The 17611-nt window shown below is 48.7% G+C and overlaps 1 protein-coding gene across 3 annotated transcripts; it reads left to right on the plus strand.

The window, feature by feature from the left end:
* The first annotated feature begins 23 nt into the window (after positions 1–23).
* RAB41 (RAB41, member RAS oncogene family) lies at positions 24–17573 on the plus strand. 3 transcript variants are annotated; one of them, XM_080554299.1, is made up of 8 exons: positions 24–252; positions 1276–1334; positions 3031–3084; positions 5215–5320; positions 9501–9612; positions 12633–12726; positions 14550–14616; positions 15140–17573. In XM_080554299.1, the coding sequence occupies exons 1-8, from the start codon at positions 174–176 to the stop codon at positions 15202–15204; spliced, it is 636 nt and encodes a 211-aa protein (XP_080410425.1). In that variant the 5' UTR covers positions 24–173; the 3' UTR covers positions 15205–17573. The 3 variants fall into 3 exon arrangements, with proteins under 3 accessions (XP_080410425.1, XP_080410423.1, XP_080410424.1); XM_080554297.1 differs by lacking the exon at positions 5215–5320 and adding an exon at positions 9113–9221; XM_080554298.1 differs by lacking the exon at positions 5215–5320 and adding an exon at positions 9116–9221.
* The last annotated feature ends 38 nt before the right edge of the window (positions 17574–17611 follow it).

Consider the following 17611-nt stretch of genomic DNA (forward strand, 5'->3'; position numbering starts at 1 on the left):
CCTCCCGTCCGCCGCCGTGACGTCAGCGCGGCGGCGGCGGCGGAAGTGACGCGGGCGGGGCGGCGGTGCCGGCGAGCGCTCGGCGGCGGCGGCTGCGGCTCCGGCTCCTCCTCGCTCACGGCCCGGCCCCGGCCCAGGCCCAGGCCCAGTCCGCCCCCCCCCCCCCCGCCGCCATGTCCGGCCCCGGCAGCGGCGGCGACTTCGGGAACCCGCTGCGGAAGTTCAAGCTCGTCTTCCTGGGCGAGCAGAGCGGTGAGCGAGGCGGCGGGCGGGGCGCGGCCTCGGGGGCCGTTACCGGGCCGCTACCGGGCGTGGAGGCCCCGCCGGGGCTGCGGCGGCCCCGTCGTGCAGCCGCCCCCTCCCCCCCCCCCCGCCTGTCTCGGCCCACGGGCAGGCCGCGGCTCCGGGCGGCCGCGTTCCGGTGCCGCCCCCGTGCCGTCCTCCCCGGTTACCGGCCGGCTGCAGGTCCCGGAGGGGTTTCCAGGAGTTGCCCGGCCCCATCAGCCGCAGCGAGGCGCGACCGGCGCTACCGCTGGCAGGCGTTTGCCCAGCCCGTTTGTGACAGCTCGGCGTGCGCAGTTTGACAGCCTCCTGTCAGCCAGCGATTTATTCCCTTGCCCTTTTTCTCCTCTACCCGTGCCCTTTGTATTTTCCTTGGCCTCCTTCCCCTCCCTGAGAGAGAATCTGAGATCTTCTATTCGGTTCCCACTCCTCTCAATTCTGCACCTTGTCTCTAGGCAGTATTTGAATACGTAAATTTAAACTTTTTAAGCGAGCTGTCAAAGTTTACTGTGTATCAAAAACCTCATTGCAAATAAAGTTTGTAACATCTAAAATCCAAGTGGTAAACGTTGCCCTTCTGTGGAGCCAGAGGCAGCTGAAGAGCGCCTGTGTTGGATTCTGATGTTTGCCTCTAGAAACCCTGGGCTTGGTGATTACATAAGTGGCAAAATATGAATAACAAAGCAGATTTACTGCTGGCTCAGAGCAAGCAGATAGCGCTTTGTCACATGCAGTGCAACGCACCTAAGCTGAGGACCAAGTTTTCATCATCATCGTTAATTTTTTTACTTTCATGGATTCATTTGGCCTAGCGCTCTTCTGCAAAATAACCAGCCGGGAAATTATTCACAAAATGACAGGAGCCAGTGCCCGGGGGACGGCCTTCCACTGGCAGCGTGGTTCTGGTGACCGGTGCTCCCGGCACGTCACCCCCCAGCAGCGGTTATTTTTTCCTCTGCTGCTCGGAAGTAATTTTTTCCTCTTCTTTTGTAGTTGGGAAGACCTCTCTGATCACCAGGTTTATGTACGACAGTTTCGACAATACTTACCAGGTATGTGGTGCAGCCGCTTCTGCATGAGTGCCTCTCCTCTCCGCTACTCAAACGTGCCCCTGTGGGAGCTGTTAGGGCAAACGCCTCTCTCCAGGAGATGTCAGTTCAGCGTCGTTTGTGAGGTGGTAATGTGCCTTGAAATGTAGATGAGACTTTGTGGTTAAGCCCAAGGATCTTGTATATTATCAGGAAGTGCGGCGTGCAGAAGAGCAGCAAGGTTTAAATCCAGTCTGGCTATTTGAGAAGCTTGAGGAAAACGGGGAGAAACGGTGGTTTATGGGGTCAGTGAACAGAGAGGAGACAATGGTGAGGATGACTGAAGATGGGCGTGAAGCATCAGGAAATGGAGAGAGACAATAAGACAAAAACGTGCTTACGATAGTTTTTGATCTCGTTCATCGTTATAGACCTTTCCATTTAAACAGGAATAGTTGAGTCCAGAGCGCCTAGATGGATCCACAAGATGTCAGCACGGTGTATTCTCTCTCTCGATTTTTTTTTTTTTTCAACTAAAAGGCTATAGATAGAAAAAGCCAGGGGAATTTTGGCAGGGAGAGAGTAGGGTAGGGATGAAGAGGCTTCAGGCTGAAAAGCTGAGGATGTGTAGGAGGCCTGAAGATTTGGGGAAGAGTGAGTTGCATCAAAAGCACTTAGTGGTATTTAAGGGAGTAGCAAATACCTTTAAGGAAGACGAGACTGGTGTTTTCTCTTAGTGCAGGCCACGAAGAGGTGCTGGTTTAGACTGGAGTAGTTTTAAGCTGGCCAAGAAAAGAGAAGGTGGTTTTCTTGAGGACAAGTCACTTACTGAAGCTGGATCCTCTTGTGCTTTCTGCATGGTTCTTTTACTCCTGACTCTTGTACGGCGCTGTAGTGGGTTTATCTTGTCACCGTAGTTGTTGTAAACTGTGTCTGGGCTGCAGGAAATAGGGCACCTAGAAATAAGTGCTAACGACAGAAATTGACGGTTGTGGTCTGTTCTGCTGTCAGGTGGTTCATGTTCTAACGGAGCCCTTCCGGGACACATCGTGCCTGTGTTTGAGTCTGGGGATGGCCTAAAATACTGAAATCTGTCACATCAGTGGCTGTTTCCTGGGGTTGGGATGGGCCGGGACACCTGCTTGGTTTAAATGCCTGGGAACGTTTAATTCCTCTGACTTAGTAAGTTTCTTTAAATGTTTCTGCACGGGAATTGCTGTACAGGGATGGAAACATGAATGGAAGGAGGCTGGCAGGAAGAACTGCCAGGGAAACGAAGCTTCTGATTGTCGCTGAAAAGGAAGCGCGCTCTCAATTGGAAAGCCCTGAATCACCGTTACTTTAGGCTTCAGTACATGGCTCACAATTTATGTAACTTGCTCTACCTTCTGGTTATTTCTAATAAGAGAAGTCTTAGCAGACTGTGTTGCTGTGAGCCAGAGGGAGATGACAGGAGAGATATGATCTGAGTTAAGATGCCTGAATGTCTGAGAGGTAAAATTAGGCCTGGAGGATCTGGTGCGGTTCGGAGGTGTTGGAGGAATAATGGGAGATGAAGATGGTGGAGATACCTCGATGGCTTTGTTTGTATCACCTACTGAACGCAAATGACTTCAACGGCTTAACTACAAGTCAGTGTTTTTCAGAGATTGTATGGAAAGGTCTGATTTGCAGATGCTGGGGGGCGAGTTGCAGTTACTAATGCTTTTCTTCTTTTCAGGCAACCATTGGAATTGATTTCCTGTCAAAAACAATGTACCTTGAAGATCGCACGGTAAGCGAGGCGTCCGTGTGATAGCATGGCAACTGCAGTCAGGGGAGCAGCAGCTGCCACGCGTGCTGCTCTGCCTGCCTGTTCCTTCGACGGCTGCTGAATTCCCCCGGCAGCCTTCCGAGGGACAGCCTTTGTTGAATCGAGGCGCTGACCCAGTCTCCCATTTCTGGTGCTTGCTAATACGTAAAACCTCCAGAATGAAGTCAAATCCGTTCATGCAGAACTGGGGCAAGCTAACGTCCGTATCCCGGGGGAGCGAGCTGTCTGCTGCACGTGCCTACCAGAGGCACGGTTTGCTCCCAGAATTTGCAGCTCTGCCGCTGGGGTTGTCAGTAGAAATGGGCATGAGCACACCCCAGGTGGTTCCAAGTCCTGAAGTCACTCAGGATAAGCAGCGGTGGCACAGTTCCTCCTCGTAGAAAGGCTCTGTTTGTAACACAGTTTTGCCTTACTGTTAATAAAGCAATTCTGCATTTAGCTTGCATAAAGAGACCCCTCACATCCCTCTCCTGTCTTTCAGTATTTGTCATTTTGCTAGCTCAAGTTTTTCTAGTTCTTGCCTTTTTGCTAATTTTATTACTGGCTGAGAAGAAGGAAGCTGTTGGGAGGAGGGGAGGGTGGGTGGTGCGGTGGATGTCCTCTGTATCGCTTGGGGTCTGTTGCTTCTGAATTCTCATCCCTGTGCGTAGTGAGATTTGCGAGTGCTTCTGTCCCACCTTACCAGTGATTCTCTGTTAGAAGAGACCTTGTTTAGCCTTTGTTTGAGAGGAACTACTTGGATGACGTTCTTCAGCGCTGTTAGCAGGGGTAGAAGATCTTGGGAAGGCAGCTTGACACGTGTGAAGGCAAGGCGGAATGTCTGGGCGCTGTTTGCAGCAGCCCACAGTCCTCGGGTGCAGTCTTGGTTTCTCGTAGTTGTGTAGGTCACGATGCCATTCGCCCACTGGCCTGCTATGCAGAAAATGTCTGCTATTAGGTTAGCTTTCTCGATTATGTAGCTGGCCTGTAGAGCCCATAAAGCCTGTCAGAGTAACAGAGCTGCTGAATGTGTGTAAAAGGAGGGAGAAATACCAGCACACTGAGCCAGGAAAGTTCAGGCAATGAAAGAGTTTCTCAGTTGGGGCTCATGCTGGATTTTGCAATAGTCTTTGACTGCAGTGCTCGAGATGAAGAATGCGAAGCCTCTAACCGCAGCAGACGCTTCAACATACTTGATAAGTCTTCACACTCGATAACATATCCTGAAATTATACCTGTGCTGGGTCACCCAGCTCTCAGGATGGCCTGGGGGCAGCATGCACTGACCAGCAGAAGGAACAAACATACGTGAGCTGGGTTCTTCAGAACTCTCTCTGAATAGCTTCCCCCAGAGTGTAACCATGGTACGCTGTCTGCAGCGTGCAGCTATGCCCAGGGAGCTGTGGCGCTGAGCGAAGCGGGGCCATGAGGAGCCCCGTCCCCGCTCCCGTCAGGCTGGCGGCTCCACGTTACAGCTACAGCCTCGCGCTTGGAGGGCAGCGGAGTGCTTCCTTCTCTCCCAGTTTATTCCTAGGTTGGTGGGTTTCAGCACGAGATAAGCCAGTCTAGAGGGTGGTTGCCGTCCTGGCTTGTACCTGCTACTGTGTTTGAGCACTTCACATCAGGCTTTCCAGCGGAGTAATCGAATTGGTAGCTGGGTGATGCACTCCCGACAATTAGGAGTGCCCACACCTTGCTCGCTGCAGGCTGCAGCCTGCCTGTGAGCCGTTCTAGCTGGGGTCCTGACACGGCAGGCTGCACTACGGTATGTACGCCTGTCTCCCTCGTCAACAGATGGTGCTGGAAGGTAATTTAGGGATATCTTGGGTTTCTGATGAAATGGAAGAATGTGCTCATGCCTGCGAGTTATTAATGGGCTCGTGGAGGGGGGGAGGTTTCTCTGATGTGTTAGGCTGAGGTGACCGCGAGAGCGCAGTTAGAGGTATCGGTGGCTCTTCTCACACTTCTGTTCCGTTTTAACTTTCCTTTTGTTGCGTTATGTTTGCCTTGCAGTTTTTTTCTTTTTACTTTTATTTCACTTGAGTTTCGGTTTTGTTTTCCATTTTCCTGCTCCTTCCTTTCCCTCTTCCCCTGCACTTTTCCATTTCCCAGATCAGGCTGCAGCTGTGGGACACAGCCGGCCAGGAGAGGTTCCGCAGCCTCATTCCCAGCTACATCCGTGACTCTGCTGTGGCTGTCATTGTCTTTGACGTTACAAGTAGGTATTGAGCCTGAGTGTCTGCAGGGGCCTTGCTTTTAACGGGTGCCTTTTATGCATTGGAAGCGGTGATGGTATCTGAAAGGAGTTAAACTAGGCCGGCAGCCCCAGCACTGTAGGTGTTTTGTGGGCTGAGGGGGAAGTACTTGAGCATCTTCCCCCACAACCACTGGTAACTCCAGCTCGCCATACCAAAACTAGGGAATCGTTTAACTCTGGTCTGGTCAAAGATCAAGCTATGGAGGACAGAGGACTAGCAGGTAGGTGAACAGGGGTTATGGCTGCATGTCTTTAACAACTGGAGTAAAAGGTGATTAGTAGAATTTGGAAAGCTTTTTACTTTTTCTGTTTTGTTTTGTTCTTTTTAAACCTCAAAAGTTGTCTCCTCTCTGGATAACTAGAGAAGTAGTACAAGTAACGTCAGATGGCAAACAAATGAAACCCTGTCAGACTGGGTAAAACACCCGTTGCAACATCCATTGAAATAGAAGCTGTGCTGTGACTTCTGAGGGTTCCAGACTCCCATTTCATTGAAGAACAGAGCTGACAATTCGTACAAGTCACCAGAGGGCTTTTGAGAGAGACATAGCCACCATCATTTCTAAAGAATAAACAACCTTAAAGGGGAATTGTCTGTAACTCTTGGCATGAGCATTTAAGTATTAGATATAAATATAATTATTTCATTATAACTTTGTTGCAGATTCCACTTGATCTGTCTTTTTCAATTAAGCTACAATATCAGCATAAAGAGCTAGACTGGATTCATACCAGTGAACAGAGTCAAAGGAAAGAAAGAACTGAAGATTTAAAAACAAATAAAAACCCCACAAACGTCTGGCCCATCTCCATTCTGCCCTAAATCTAGGTTATAGCGAGTCTTTATAGATCAGGGGGGTTGTTTCACTTTGGCCAACAGAAATGCTTAACAAAATAACAAACTGCCCTCACTGCGTGAGATTAATCATAGCACAAAATAATTGCATGGTCTCTGCTCCAGTCCTAGAGCTTAAGTGCTTGACTCGAGGAGGATTTGTGGCTTGGTGCAAAATAATGTAAAACTGATCTTTTTAGGGTTTGAGGGGTGCCAGATGTGCACGGGATGATTTATGTGCTGGGAACAGATCTGGGTGAGACAGAGCAGCAGGCTGCATAGGTCGGCAGCTTTTCCTCCCTACTGTTGTGACAGGTATAGGATGCTATTTATCCGGGCAGGTGGAAAAATTTTGCCACAGTCTAGGCTATTCTTAATGGCTTCCAGACATGTCAGAAATAATTAAGTGATAGCTGATCTCATTGTGCCTCAGTAATGGTCTGATCTTTTCAGATAATTTCATTTTTTCTTGTTGCTGCTTTTTGTTCCGATCTTAGCGGCTAAGAGGCTTTTAGTTTTCTTGTGTCAGCGAGGGACTGTGCTGGTACTTCTGAGGGCACGATAATGGTGGCTGGCGGGGTTAGGAAAACAGTTTCCTTCCACTCTGAAGAGCTCTGCATGTGCATTGTCTTTAATATAACCGTATTTTGGAGCCTCAGAGAGTCCTCTGTAACTCAGTGCTGCTCATGGTAGGGCACAACAGGGGCAGTCCTTTGTGGCGTACTCAAGTACCTGCCAAGATGCTCTAACTAGAGAGAAACTGCTGGCTAGCGTGTGGTGAGCTGGGAAGAAAAAGAAAATTTGCTTAGCATACTGTTAATCCCTGGGCATCCCGAAGCGCGAGTGGCCTGTGGAACGGTCGGTGGTGGAAACCCCGTGCTGCGGCTTGGGCCGCTCAGCCAAGAAGTGACCTCGTTCCCCAGGGAGACTACGTTAATGCTTGGGTGGGGACTCTCCTCTTTCCAGACCAGCAGTGTGCTCGTGCACACTGTCACGTGGGAGAGGGTTTCTTGTATTTTCTTTTTTCCCCCAAAATGGGCAAAATGGGCTTTTTTGTATTTTCTTTTTTCCTCCAAAATGGGCACAGGCAAACTTTGACTTGTAGACACGACAGACTGCAGGAATATTGCAGGTAATTCCTTGCTTCCCTTCAGGGGAGCCTGCGTGGTACCTGCATCCTGGCCGGAGGACTTCCCTCAAATAATTTTTCTTTCACTACAAGATTGCCAGGGCCAGTTCTTCCCCAGTGCTGTGGTACTCCCTCTAGTTGCCTTTTTGGTTGTGAGTCTGAAGGTTGGAGCGTTTAAATCACCACCAGGGTACGTTTTCTGGGTGAACAGGCTGCTGTAGCAGTGATGTCCTGGGGACTCCACAGGGAACCTCATTGCCAAATCTGAAGGCAGGAGCCTGAAGCAGTCATTATCATCAATCTGTTCTGCCAGCACTGCTGTAATGCTGTCCGAGTGCTTGGAGTTCATCACCCTGAGTTTCCAGGGGTAGTGAAGAGCCCTGACTTTGCTACTGTAATCAGTGCTGCCTTCAGAACCAGGAGCTAATTGCTTCAGCGGTAAGCCCTCATCTTCCTGAAGTCCCAGGGCAGCCATGGGGATGCCTTGATGTGGGTATGACCTTGTTTTGAATCTGCTTGTAGCAAGATGTTTTGCAGACACGTGCTCTGTCAAGCATCCACATACATTTTTCTAATAAACAAACTACTCCTTGGTCCTTCTGAAGCTGTTCTCTGCCTTGTAGCCAGTGTCCCGCAGGCTCCTTACTAAGCGGAGTTCTGTGCATCAACAGCCGCCACCCCTCATCGCTGAACGAGCAGCTTTGGGGGAAATCTAACCAATTTGTGAAATGCAGCAGGGAACCAGTACCTGCCTGCCTGTGAAACTCATGGCTGCTGAGAATGCCGACAGCTTTCTGCTGGTTTTCTGGCAGTGTGGCGCTGCTCGTACAGCTAGCTGTGCGGAGTGGTAACTCGGGAGGAAATGGCATCGCTGCCAGTTGTTGAAAGCTTTTGTTGGGCATTCATTGGGGTGGTTGGGCGTTTTTTGGCTGTTGGTGCTTCAGGTAGGCAGGTCCCAGCACCACATGGGCACAGCGATGGTTGTTGCTGTACTGTGTATGCACCAGATGCTCACAGAGATTAGAAGATGAAAAGGGCGAAAGAGGAGAAATAAACCAGACATTAGTGCTAGCGTACAACAGCTCAGTCTGTGTTTGGGTGTAGCTGTGGCTCTGGAGATGAAACTGTATCAGAGCATGTGGTACTCGATTCTTAATCTTGCCCCTATCAGAAAGGGAGAGCCCCGTGTCCTTTGTGTCGTAGGATGCCTGCACTGTAGCATTGCTTCTGCTGGAACTGAAGTTATTGATTGCCTTAATCTTGCATGAAAATGGGCGCTATTGGACATATGGAAAAGGACACGAGTATCTTCTGAATACTCGATGCTGTGAAATTGGATGCTGTTGCACTACTTGGTGTCAGAGTTGGGGAAGCTGCATGCCTGCCATGCAGGAATTGCCCAAAGAGCCTCAAGACCCTGTACCTACCCCATAAATAATCCTGGGTAGACTAGGAAGGTCAGCTCCGTGTTGCATGCCTGCTAGCACTAGCAGCAGCGGCTGGAGGTGGTAGCCACAGCCTTGAGCTCTCCAGAATGCCGTGGCTGAGGGAGTGGGAGAAGCTCTAGGCAGGCAAAGGAGGTAATTAAAGCACGTTACCTACAAACAAAACCAGAAAAACCAAGTTCTGTGCTGTTTGGATATTTGGAGTTGGGTTGCAAGGTCAGTCTCAGCTTCTGAGCCTGAGCTGCATGCAGTTAATTGTAGAAATGGCCTTTTCTCTAAAGGACAGTTTCCTCCTTTCTTTTCTCTCCTGCGCTCTCTCTCTGCTCTCCCTGGCCTGGTACCAGCAGGTTCGGCTGCAGCTTTGGGACACAGCAGGCCAGGAGCGGTTCCGCAGCCTCATTCCCAGCTACATCCGCGACTCCACTATTGCTGTGGTAGTGTATGACATTACAAGTGAGTGATGCTTTGGTGTCTCCTTATTTGAAGTACCGCATGTAAGCAGAAGTAGTATGTTACCTCCACAAGTTCTGCAAAAAGCTGATTAACGGTAGAAATGTTCCCTCTGCCCCTTGCTGGTTTTCTGTCCGGGCAGAAAACAATTTGTGGGTCATTTATGATGGTGTGGGGAGACCTGGAGAGCACCTGAATGCAGGCGTAGCCAGTTTCATAACTATTCTCCCTCACTTAAAATAAGCTTTATCCTTAGCATTCCCATCTGTTTCTTCCCCGCAGACTTGAACTCTTTCCAGCAGACCTCCAAATGGATCGATGACGTTCGGACAGAGAGGGGCAGCGATGTCATCATCATGTTGGTGGGGAACAAAACTGACCTGGCAGACAAGAGGTAATGGAGGGGAGCTGGCAGCCTCACTGCCCTGACCAGGAAAAGCAAGGAACTGACCAAATGCTTTTCCTTTTTATGCGGAGATAAAACTTAGATCAAAAAACTGTCTTGCAAAAGCAAGGGAGTCTACCTTTTTTCCCTGGTCATGTGCATATGACTCTTTCTGCGTGCACAGCTGTAAGATCATAGTGAAATTTCTTCATGTTACAAGATGCAGCGTGAAATATTTCCTCTCTGTCTGAAAGGTTTATCTGTGAACATAAATTCCATGTCATAATGTAACACACACTGTGATGTTGGAGGTGTGAGAGGAAACTAGATTAGCAAAAGCAGACTTCCCCAAGAGACACAAAAAGTTAATTAGACTCTTAAAATCACATGGATTTCACGTTTTAGGACATGTTGTAAAGCACTTTGCTTTTAAAATTAATCCTGGAATGCTGCTTCAGCTAACAGAACCAATGTAATAGATTCTTAGAGGGCTACAGGTCTGCACTTCTGCTTTTCTATTTCAAAATCTTTTCTTGATTGCTGAATTAACAAAACCTGATTAATGTTTTCAGAGATTTTCCTTCTTTATGAAGACATGAGAAACACTGTAGATAAGGAAGGTTTTTCATTTCAGCGGTCAACTTCACTGGTAGTTGGCAAAGGGAAGTTGGTGTAAGCCACACAGTTTCTTACAGTGCCAATACTTTAAACTGAAACGCTTTCACACGCACCAGCTGTTCCTGAATGTGTGGTTTGTGTATCACGGGATATATGAAGCATTGAAGTGATGAGGAATTTTTATCTGGTGCAAAAGAGAGCATGTCAGAAAAGCAAATCTGGGAAATACATGGACCTCATAGCAAAATGGAGTCTTTTAAAATCAAAACCTTATTCTTTGCCTGTTCACGAGACACTTCTGTTCAAAAGAGAACACCTTGAAAAGCTGTTCTCATAGAAAAAAATCTTGCGCTAATATCTCAGTTGCCTGTTTGTTCGCTTTTTTTGGCATGATGGGCCTAACAGGAGTCTGATTGTTTCGTTGTTGGATGCTGTCACATTTCTAACTCTAAACCTTGCTTTACTCACTCCTGATGTGTAAATACTGCTTCAGAATGTATTGTCATTTGTTTTTTCTTTGTGTTTTTGGTGTTTTGTAAATGCCTGCGTGAGACAATAGCCAGCATCCCTGGCTGCACAAAATGGTGTTGGGAGATGCTTTTTGCCCTTTGTCTCTGTGCAAGTCGTGCTGTCGGTTTTTAGTTTGCAAAGCCTAGCAGGAAAAGCACAGGCAGTACTAAAACTGACAGGTGGTTCGAGTCAGTGGGGAAAAAGATAAAGGTGAGCTTTCACTGCGTGCTGTGCAGGCTCTGTGCTGATGACACGTGGTGAAATGTGTCCTGTGTGCACTGCGCAGACCACCTGAGTCTTGCCATCTATTTTGCTTTTCCCAATTCCAGTGGAGGTCGTTCTAAGTAAGCTGCGCCTCGCATGCCAGAAATGTTGGGGGAAGCCTGGTGCCTCAGAGCTTCAGAAATATGATAAATGTATGTAGCTGATTCGGATTGGGAGATCCGGGTTGCAAGAACTCAGAGCAGTCTGGTTTCTTACGTCAGCTCACAAAAGCAACTGAACAAAATCTGGGATGTTGTACTTGAGACAGCTCTGTTTGTTGGCCAGGTAGTATCTCTTATGCTGGCCTGGGAGCTGGAAATAACTGCAGCTCCCTAACTGAATAATCTGGAGTTTAGATTTGAGACTTTCTGGTTTACATCACTCTCCATTTTCTTGTGGTACCGGAAAACCCAGTGGGATAATTTCTGCCTTGATGCATTTCCCGATGGTTCAGAGGTAGAGTGTGCGCGCAGGACAGCTGGCCCAGCACTGCCGTGCAGATAAAAATACCAGAAACGTGTGTGAAAAATAGTAACAGTTGGAGTTAATGTAGCACTAAAAATTCCTATTTTAGGAGTTTGATGTAAGTCAGTAGTCCTGGTCTAGGCATGAGTGTGGAATGAGGATGTATATTCAGCTGTTGCTAAAAGAAACCACTTTGCCTTGACCAGAGAGAAAGTTAGATCTGTGGCTGAAATGCTGGGCCTCTTAAAGCTGGACAAAGCCACAGGATCAGCGTGAGCCTGAGCACATTTTTTGGAAAAATAAAAACAAGCAAAAAACACATATTGGAAACCATTCACCCTGTGGTAATAACCAAGTGATGATGCAAGATAAGTTCTGGTGCCAAAAAGCTGAACTCAGAATAGGGCTGTTTTTATTTGGTGCAGCCTGTTCAGTTTCTCTCTCCTACTAACGTTGCTTCAGTTGGTAGCTGTTTGGTTTGCTTTTTATTTTTTCCTGCAGTTTCCTTTTTTATCATTTTTGGACTATCATTTTTTGGTTCGGTTTGGTTTTTCTTTTCTGTGATTTGTTCTCGTTGCTGTAGACAGGTTTCTGTAGAGGAGGGTGAGAGAAAAGCCCAAGAACTGACTATGATGTATATTGAAACCAGTGCTAAAGCAGGATGTAATGTGAAACAGGTATGTACAGGGTATTGATCAGAGACGCATTTCCAGGTGCTTGCTCACAAGCAGCAGCACAGCACTTGCCGTTGCGCTTGCTGCTGGAGCCTTTCCGATGTCATTCTGTAATCTCGTGGAGTTCCCTTCTGGTGACTTTTGGGAAACTGCATTTTGCATCAGGTGCAGCTCCTGGGGATTCTTCCTTCCCTTGAGGGTGCTGTGAATGAGACTCAGGTGTACCACACAAACTTCATCCCGTGCTGAACGTCCTTTATTAGCGGTCCTAAGTCCGGGTGTTCCCTGAGTAACTTACCTGAGGTTGTTTCTGTCTTAGCTGGAGAACCCAGGGGTCCTAAAGAGTCAGAGGTCCTGAGGTCTCCGTTTGTGGGCTGTGCTCTATTGTAAGGGGTGATGAAGAGGCCTTCCACTGGCAGCATTTCAGTCACATATCTCTAATTCTTCCTGTCTGTTTTTCCTTTCTGTCTTTCTGCTTCTGTTTGCACCTTTATCCAGGCAAATCACTACAGAAGAAGGTGAACAGAGAGCCAAAGAGCTGAATGTGATGTTCATTGAGACCAGTGCGAAGACTGGATACAATGTGAAACAGGTAGATCAATGTTCTGTTTTAAAGACAGGAAATGTGTGCTTTACTTTTTGCTCTGTGGGAGGATTAAGCTGTTGCTTAGGGTTCACGTTCCACCAGATGCTTGTGTTGTTTATTGCCAGGCCCTGAAACGCTTCTTGCCCAGTGGTCAGTGCTGCTGATTTACCTAGGGGAAGCTTCCTTCCTGTTGTGTCAACAGTCCCCTGTTAAAGCAAAGGAAACTTAACTTACCTTGAAAGGAAGGAGAATCTAAAAACAGAATGTGCTGAGGAATAGGAATGTCACCACTTGGTGCAGCCCGTCAAACGTAATTCTGTACCTTTCCTTTGCTTTTGTTAACCGTTAATGCACTGTTGTCTAAAATTGCCGTTGACATCAGTCAGGGTAATAGCATATGCTGATGCACTAGAGTGGAAGTTCCTGGCTCTGTTGGCAAGCTGCAGAGAGAAATCATAGAAGGATTGAGGTTGGAAGGGGTCTCTAGAGATCATCTAGGCCAGCCCTCATGCTCCTAGTGGAGTCAACTAGAGCAGGCTGCCCAGAACTGACTCCACTTGGGTTTGGAATATCTCAAAGGGTGGTGACTCCATCTCTCCAGGCAACCTGTCGCAGTCTTCAACTACCCTTACGTTAGAAAAATAATAACAAGTCTGCATTTTTTAGACATTTAAACAAAATTTCTTGTCTTTCAATTTGTGCACAAAGCCTCTTGCTGTAAACTTGTGAGCCCTAGTTCAGAAATTGCTGTGAAGCAGGACAGAACTTGAAGGATAAGGCAGCTGTAACGTCTGGGTATCGTCAGAGAGCGTGAGTGTGGTTGGTGTCAGGAAGCTACTGGCTAGGATATGTACTTCCCGGTTTGCTGCACACCAGCTGGCTGGGAGAACCTGACAGTGGGATTAGGAGACCTTGGTTTTGTTTCTTTTAGCTCTTCTCGATATAATCCACTGTAATCTTTGGTTCCAATTTCCTGTTGCTTTATTTGCTTAGTGGGTGTTTGTAGTGAGAATTTCTGTGGCTAAAATTGTTAAGGGCAGGTACTAATGGCAGCACCTTGTTCGTACCTCAGTGGCTTGATTTTCCAAGTAATGCAATTTGGAGATGTGGATGAAAAGCCCCTGCCAAGCTACTGTGAGGAAAAATCATCACTATCAGATGATTCCTCTAGTGCTTTAAATAAAAGATCTTTGCAGTATTTTTCACCAACAGTCTCATGGTGTCTGTATTGTTTGCTGCTTCGTTAATGTCAGCAGGAGGAGCTCTAAGCATTGACTAGAAAAATTATGCAAAACCATTTTCTGTTTTTATGGGGATGTGGCAGTCATGCCCAACTCTAGCATCTCCTTAGTAGCTTGTATGCAGCTCACTTGAGCCAGCCATCCTGCTCGCAGCAGGACTGAACTGAAAGGGTTGGCTGTAAAACCGTAGTTATTCCACGGACTTCTTGAGCAACCTCCCAACAGACCAAAGGTTTGTCAGCAGTCCCAGGTATAGCACTGTAACGTTGCTGTGTGCAAAAGCAGTTGAGTCTGGAAATGGGAAACTGTAGCCTCTGACTTGCTTACCGAGTGCAGGAGGGAGTTCTTCTGTGCGCCCCTAGAAGAACTGTTCTATTGAAAAAGGACTCCGTGTTCACCTCAGAAACAGAAAAACATAAACCACCTGCTTTGCAGGCGTTCCGTAACTTCATTTCTTTAACCAAGCCTGTTAAGTTTCTTGTGGAAAAACATATTTGTCCAATTCTAAGATCTGCTGTAGAGCAATGTTTTGTTCTAACATGCATTTCTTTCTGACAAATTTTTAGCTCACCTATTGCTATTTTTCAGCTTTTCCGCCGTGTGGCTGCTGCCTTACCTGGGATGGACAGCACACCAGAGAAGAGCAAAGAAGACAGTATCCTTGTTTTCTCATCGGCAGTTCTCCTGCTGTCACAGGGTTTGGCAATTACCTTTTGTCAGATTGTGCAAAAAGAGTCAGTAAGCCCATTGTGGGGATGGCTCTTGCTGGGGTTTTGCAGACACATGGCTGAAATAGCGTACTGTGGTGCTTACCTGTGCCCATAAATCATGGTCCCTGCTTGTGGTCTCTGGATAAATATACATAAATATTAGAAGTGTGAGCGCTCCACTTAAACTAAGAGTAAAGCTTGCACAGTTTTAAAATACTGCAATGTTTTCCTTTCTTTGCACAGGGCTGTTTTGTGTGCAGACATGGCCACTTGGGCTCTGCTCTCTAGACGGGCTTGACATACCCAGTCCCCTGGCATTGCGCCTAATCCTGTGCAGGCAGGATATGCTCTGCTCAGCTCGGCAGCTGACAACCTTTTCAGATGCTGATCATGTTCTCTGTTCTCTACCTCTTGGTTTTTATTTTATTTCCCTCGAGACGGTTGATCTCCTTAACTCGTCCCCTTCAGTGATTGACATCAAACTAGAGAAACCTCCTGAGCAGCCAGTAACGGAGAGCGGCTGCTCCTGCTAACAGGCCCGTTCTGTAGCAGCACATTCCCCAACCGGCCAGTCTCACTGAAGAACATCACTGCTCATTGGCTAGGCAACCCTACTGTGGGCTGAAAAACCAACCTACTAAGCGAGCGAACTCCCTGTTTACTGGTGGGGAGCAGCCCCGGCCGCCCCTCTTACTGCATGGTATGAGCCTTGAGTGCAGAATGAGTGTCCTGTCTTTTATTTTGGGTTATTTTTTATGTTGGTGCACTTTGGCACTGTGGTGCCCTTTACACTCTCTCTTTCTCTCTCTTCTCTTCTCTCCCTCCCTCCTCCACCTTGAGCCTGTCTGCTCAGATGTATCTTGTGAATGCAATGGAAAAGCCACCGAGTTAGGGAAAACAGAAAAAAAAATAAAGCTTGGGGGTGGGTTGTCCACCTTCCTTTACTGCCTTGCATCTTAACTAGTTCCCTGTCCACTCCAGCCACGTCTGTCCTGCATCCCCACTTCCTCTGTTTCAAGGCTGCTCCTTTTAAACCAGTCAGTCTGACTTGGCCTTGCCTTTCTGGACAGCACAGGTTATCTGGTTGTAGGCTTTTGCTTCCCGCGGGGCGCGCACAGTGCTAGCTCCTCGGTTTTTCCTTTCTGTGGATGATCTTGGCTAATTCTTGCTCACGACTTCTGAGTTTTGCCCTACGCTCAGCCCCTCGCGACACAGAACACTGGAAACCCCCAGACTGATAGCTTTGACCTTGTTGCTCCCGTTCGCGTAGCAGAGACATCCCACAGACCGCTCCTTCAGTGTGAATATCTTCCCATCTGGAGGATGTTGGTGCTTGGTGAGTGTTGGCTGTCAGATGTGGCGAAGGAAGTGGGTACAGAGGCTTTGCAGCATGAGGCCGGGTGGGGAGAGATCCTCAGGGTGGTTTGTAGGCTCCTGTCTGTCAACAGCGAAAGCAAGCAGCTCTGTAGGGTCTGTCACCACAGCAGCAACACCTGCCCTGGGAGTCACAGATGCCTTTCAGGTTCTTTCCTCCTCTCTGTCCTGTTCTTAGTCACACAACCTGAGAGCTGCTTCACGGAGGCTGGGAGAGCCCCAGCAAATTGAAGGCCAGTGATAGCTTTTCTGCTTTTGTACCTAGGTTGCTGCTTGATGAAATCACACACAGCTGCTTCTGCTTTTGTAGTAGACTTTACGGGGGGTGGGGGGCTAATAGACGTGTCACTTTTGGAATAACGGTAAGCTGTAACATTGCCAAAACGGATCAGTGGTAGCAGGGATTTATTATCAGACACGGCTAGAGGAATGTACGCTGCTGAAGTGCGTTTTGTTGTCACTTTTGGACCTCCAGGGTTGGGAAATACCTCGCTCTTCGCCCAGGTCTCTACCCCTGGTTTCGAACAATGTTAGTAGAGCTCTTCAGAAACTTTTATTGTGGGTTTTTGTGTTTGTTTTTATCCCCCCCTTCTGTCTGCTCCAGGAGTCAGGAGGTTTGTCTGTTGACAGAGAGGAGAACGAAACAGCCAGATGGTTGTAAGCCATTCCCTGTTCCTTTTCTCAGCCGGCCTGTGTCACGCTGCCAGGGGATGCCGGTGGGCAGGAGCACGAGGTGCTGGGTGTGCAGGGTACGAGCGGGCTCGGCGTTGTTTGGTGGGTTAGTGACACTCCCCCCAGCAGGATGCCTTGTCGGTCACTGACATAGCGCGTGCACTTTGAAACCTGCGGGCTGGGGATGGAGGGGAAGGGGCAGCCTTGGGCCGGGAGCTGGCGCCGGTGCTGGAGGAGCACCCGGTCACGTAGGGCCGGGGCTGCGCTCCGGCTGCGTTGGCTTGCTGCCGGTAAGTCACCGCGCTGCAGGTGCCTGCCCTCGTTCTCCGAGAGCCGTACCCCTTCCCCTCCACATGAGCCGGCCGCAGGAGGAAGCGGGGATGTCGTTTCCCATTTCACTCTGGAGTGTCCCCCCCCCTCCCCTCCTTACCCACCGTCCCAGCTGGCATGGCCGGGTCCTTCGTGCCCCGCGCCAGCGGGGAGCTCGGCCCCTCTCTGTACATACTCCTGTCGTGTGGGAATTGCTGATGTTTGTCGGTGTGTCCGTGTCTGCCGTAGAACAGGTTTTGCTGTCCCCTTCTTTCTCACGGGCAGGCGTGCGCGGCCCCTGCTCTCCTATTGTTCTGAGTCACGGACCTGGGGGGAGGGAGGGGGGGACCGTAAGTAACGGGGGGGGTAACTAGTGAAATAAAATAGTTCACTTCCCGCTGTCTTCTCTATGGATGTGTATAATATTGAGTGTGTGTCCGGCCCTGCTGTCTCCTAGCTGTTAGCCAAGTAAGTGTGACTATTACTCTGAGTGTGGACTGTCTGACCACAGCCGTGTATCACACTAAATAAAGTTATTTCACCAACACCTCCTCTGTCCTGCTTCCCAAGCAAGCCGAGGCTCGG

The sequence above is a fragment of the Anser brachyrhynchus genome (assembly GCF_964034855.1).
Source record: "Anser brachyrhynchus genome assembly, chromosome: 13".
Taxonomy (NCBI): domain Eukaryota; kingdom Metazoa; phylum Chordata; class Aves; order Anseriformes; family Anatidae; genus Anser; species Anser brachyrhynchus.

Bases quoted from the DNA above. Each gene is read 5' to 3' on its own strand.
- RAB41 (XM_080554297.1), top strand. From the start codon at position 174: ATGTCCGGCCCCGGCAGCGGCGGCGACTTCGGGAACCCGCTGCGGAAG. The intron at 1,335-3,030 runs GTATGTGGTGCA...TCTTCTTTTCAG, and splicing joins GTTTCGACAATACTTACCAG to GCAACCATTGGAATTGATTT. The intron at 9,222-9,500 runs GTGAGTGATGCT...TCTTCCCCGCAG, and splicing joins GGTAGTGTATGACATTACAA to ACTTGAACTCTTTCCAGCAG.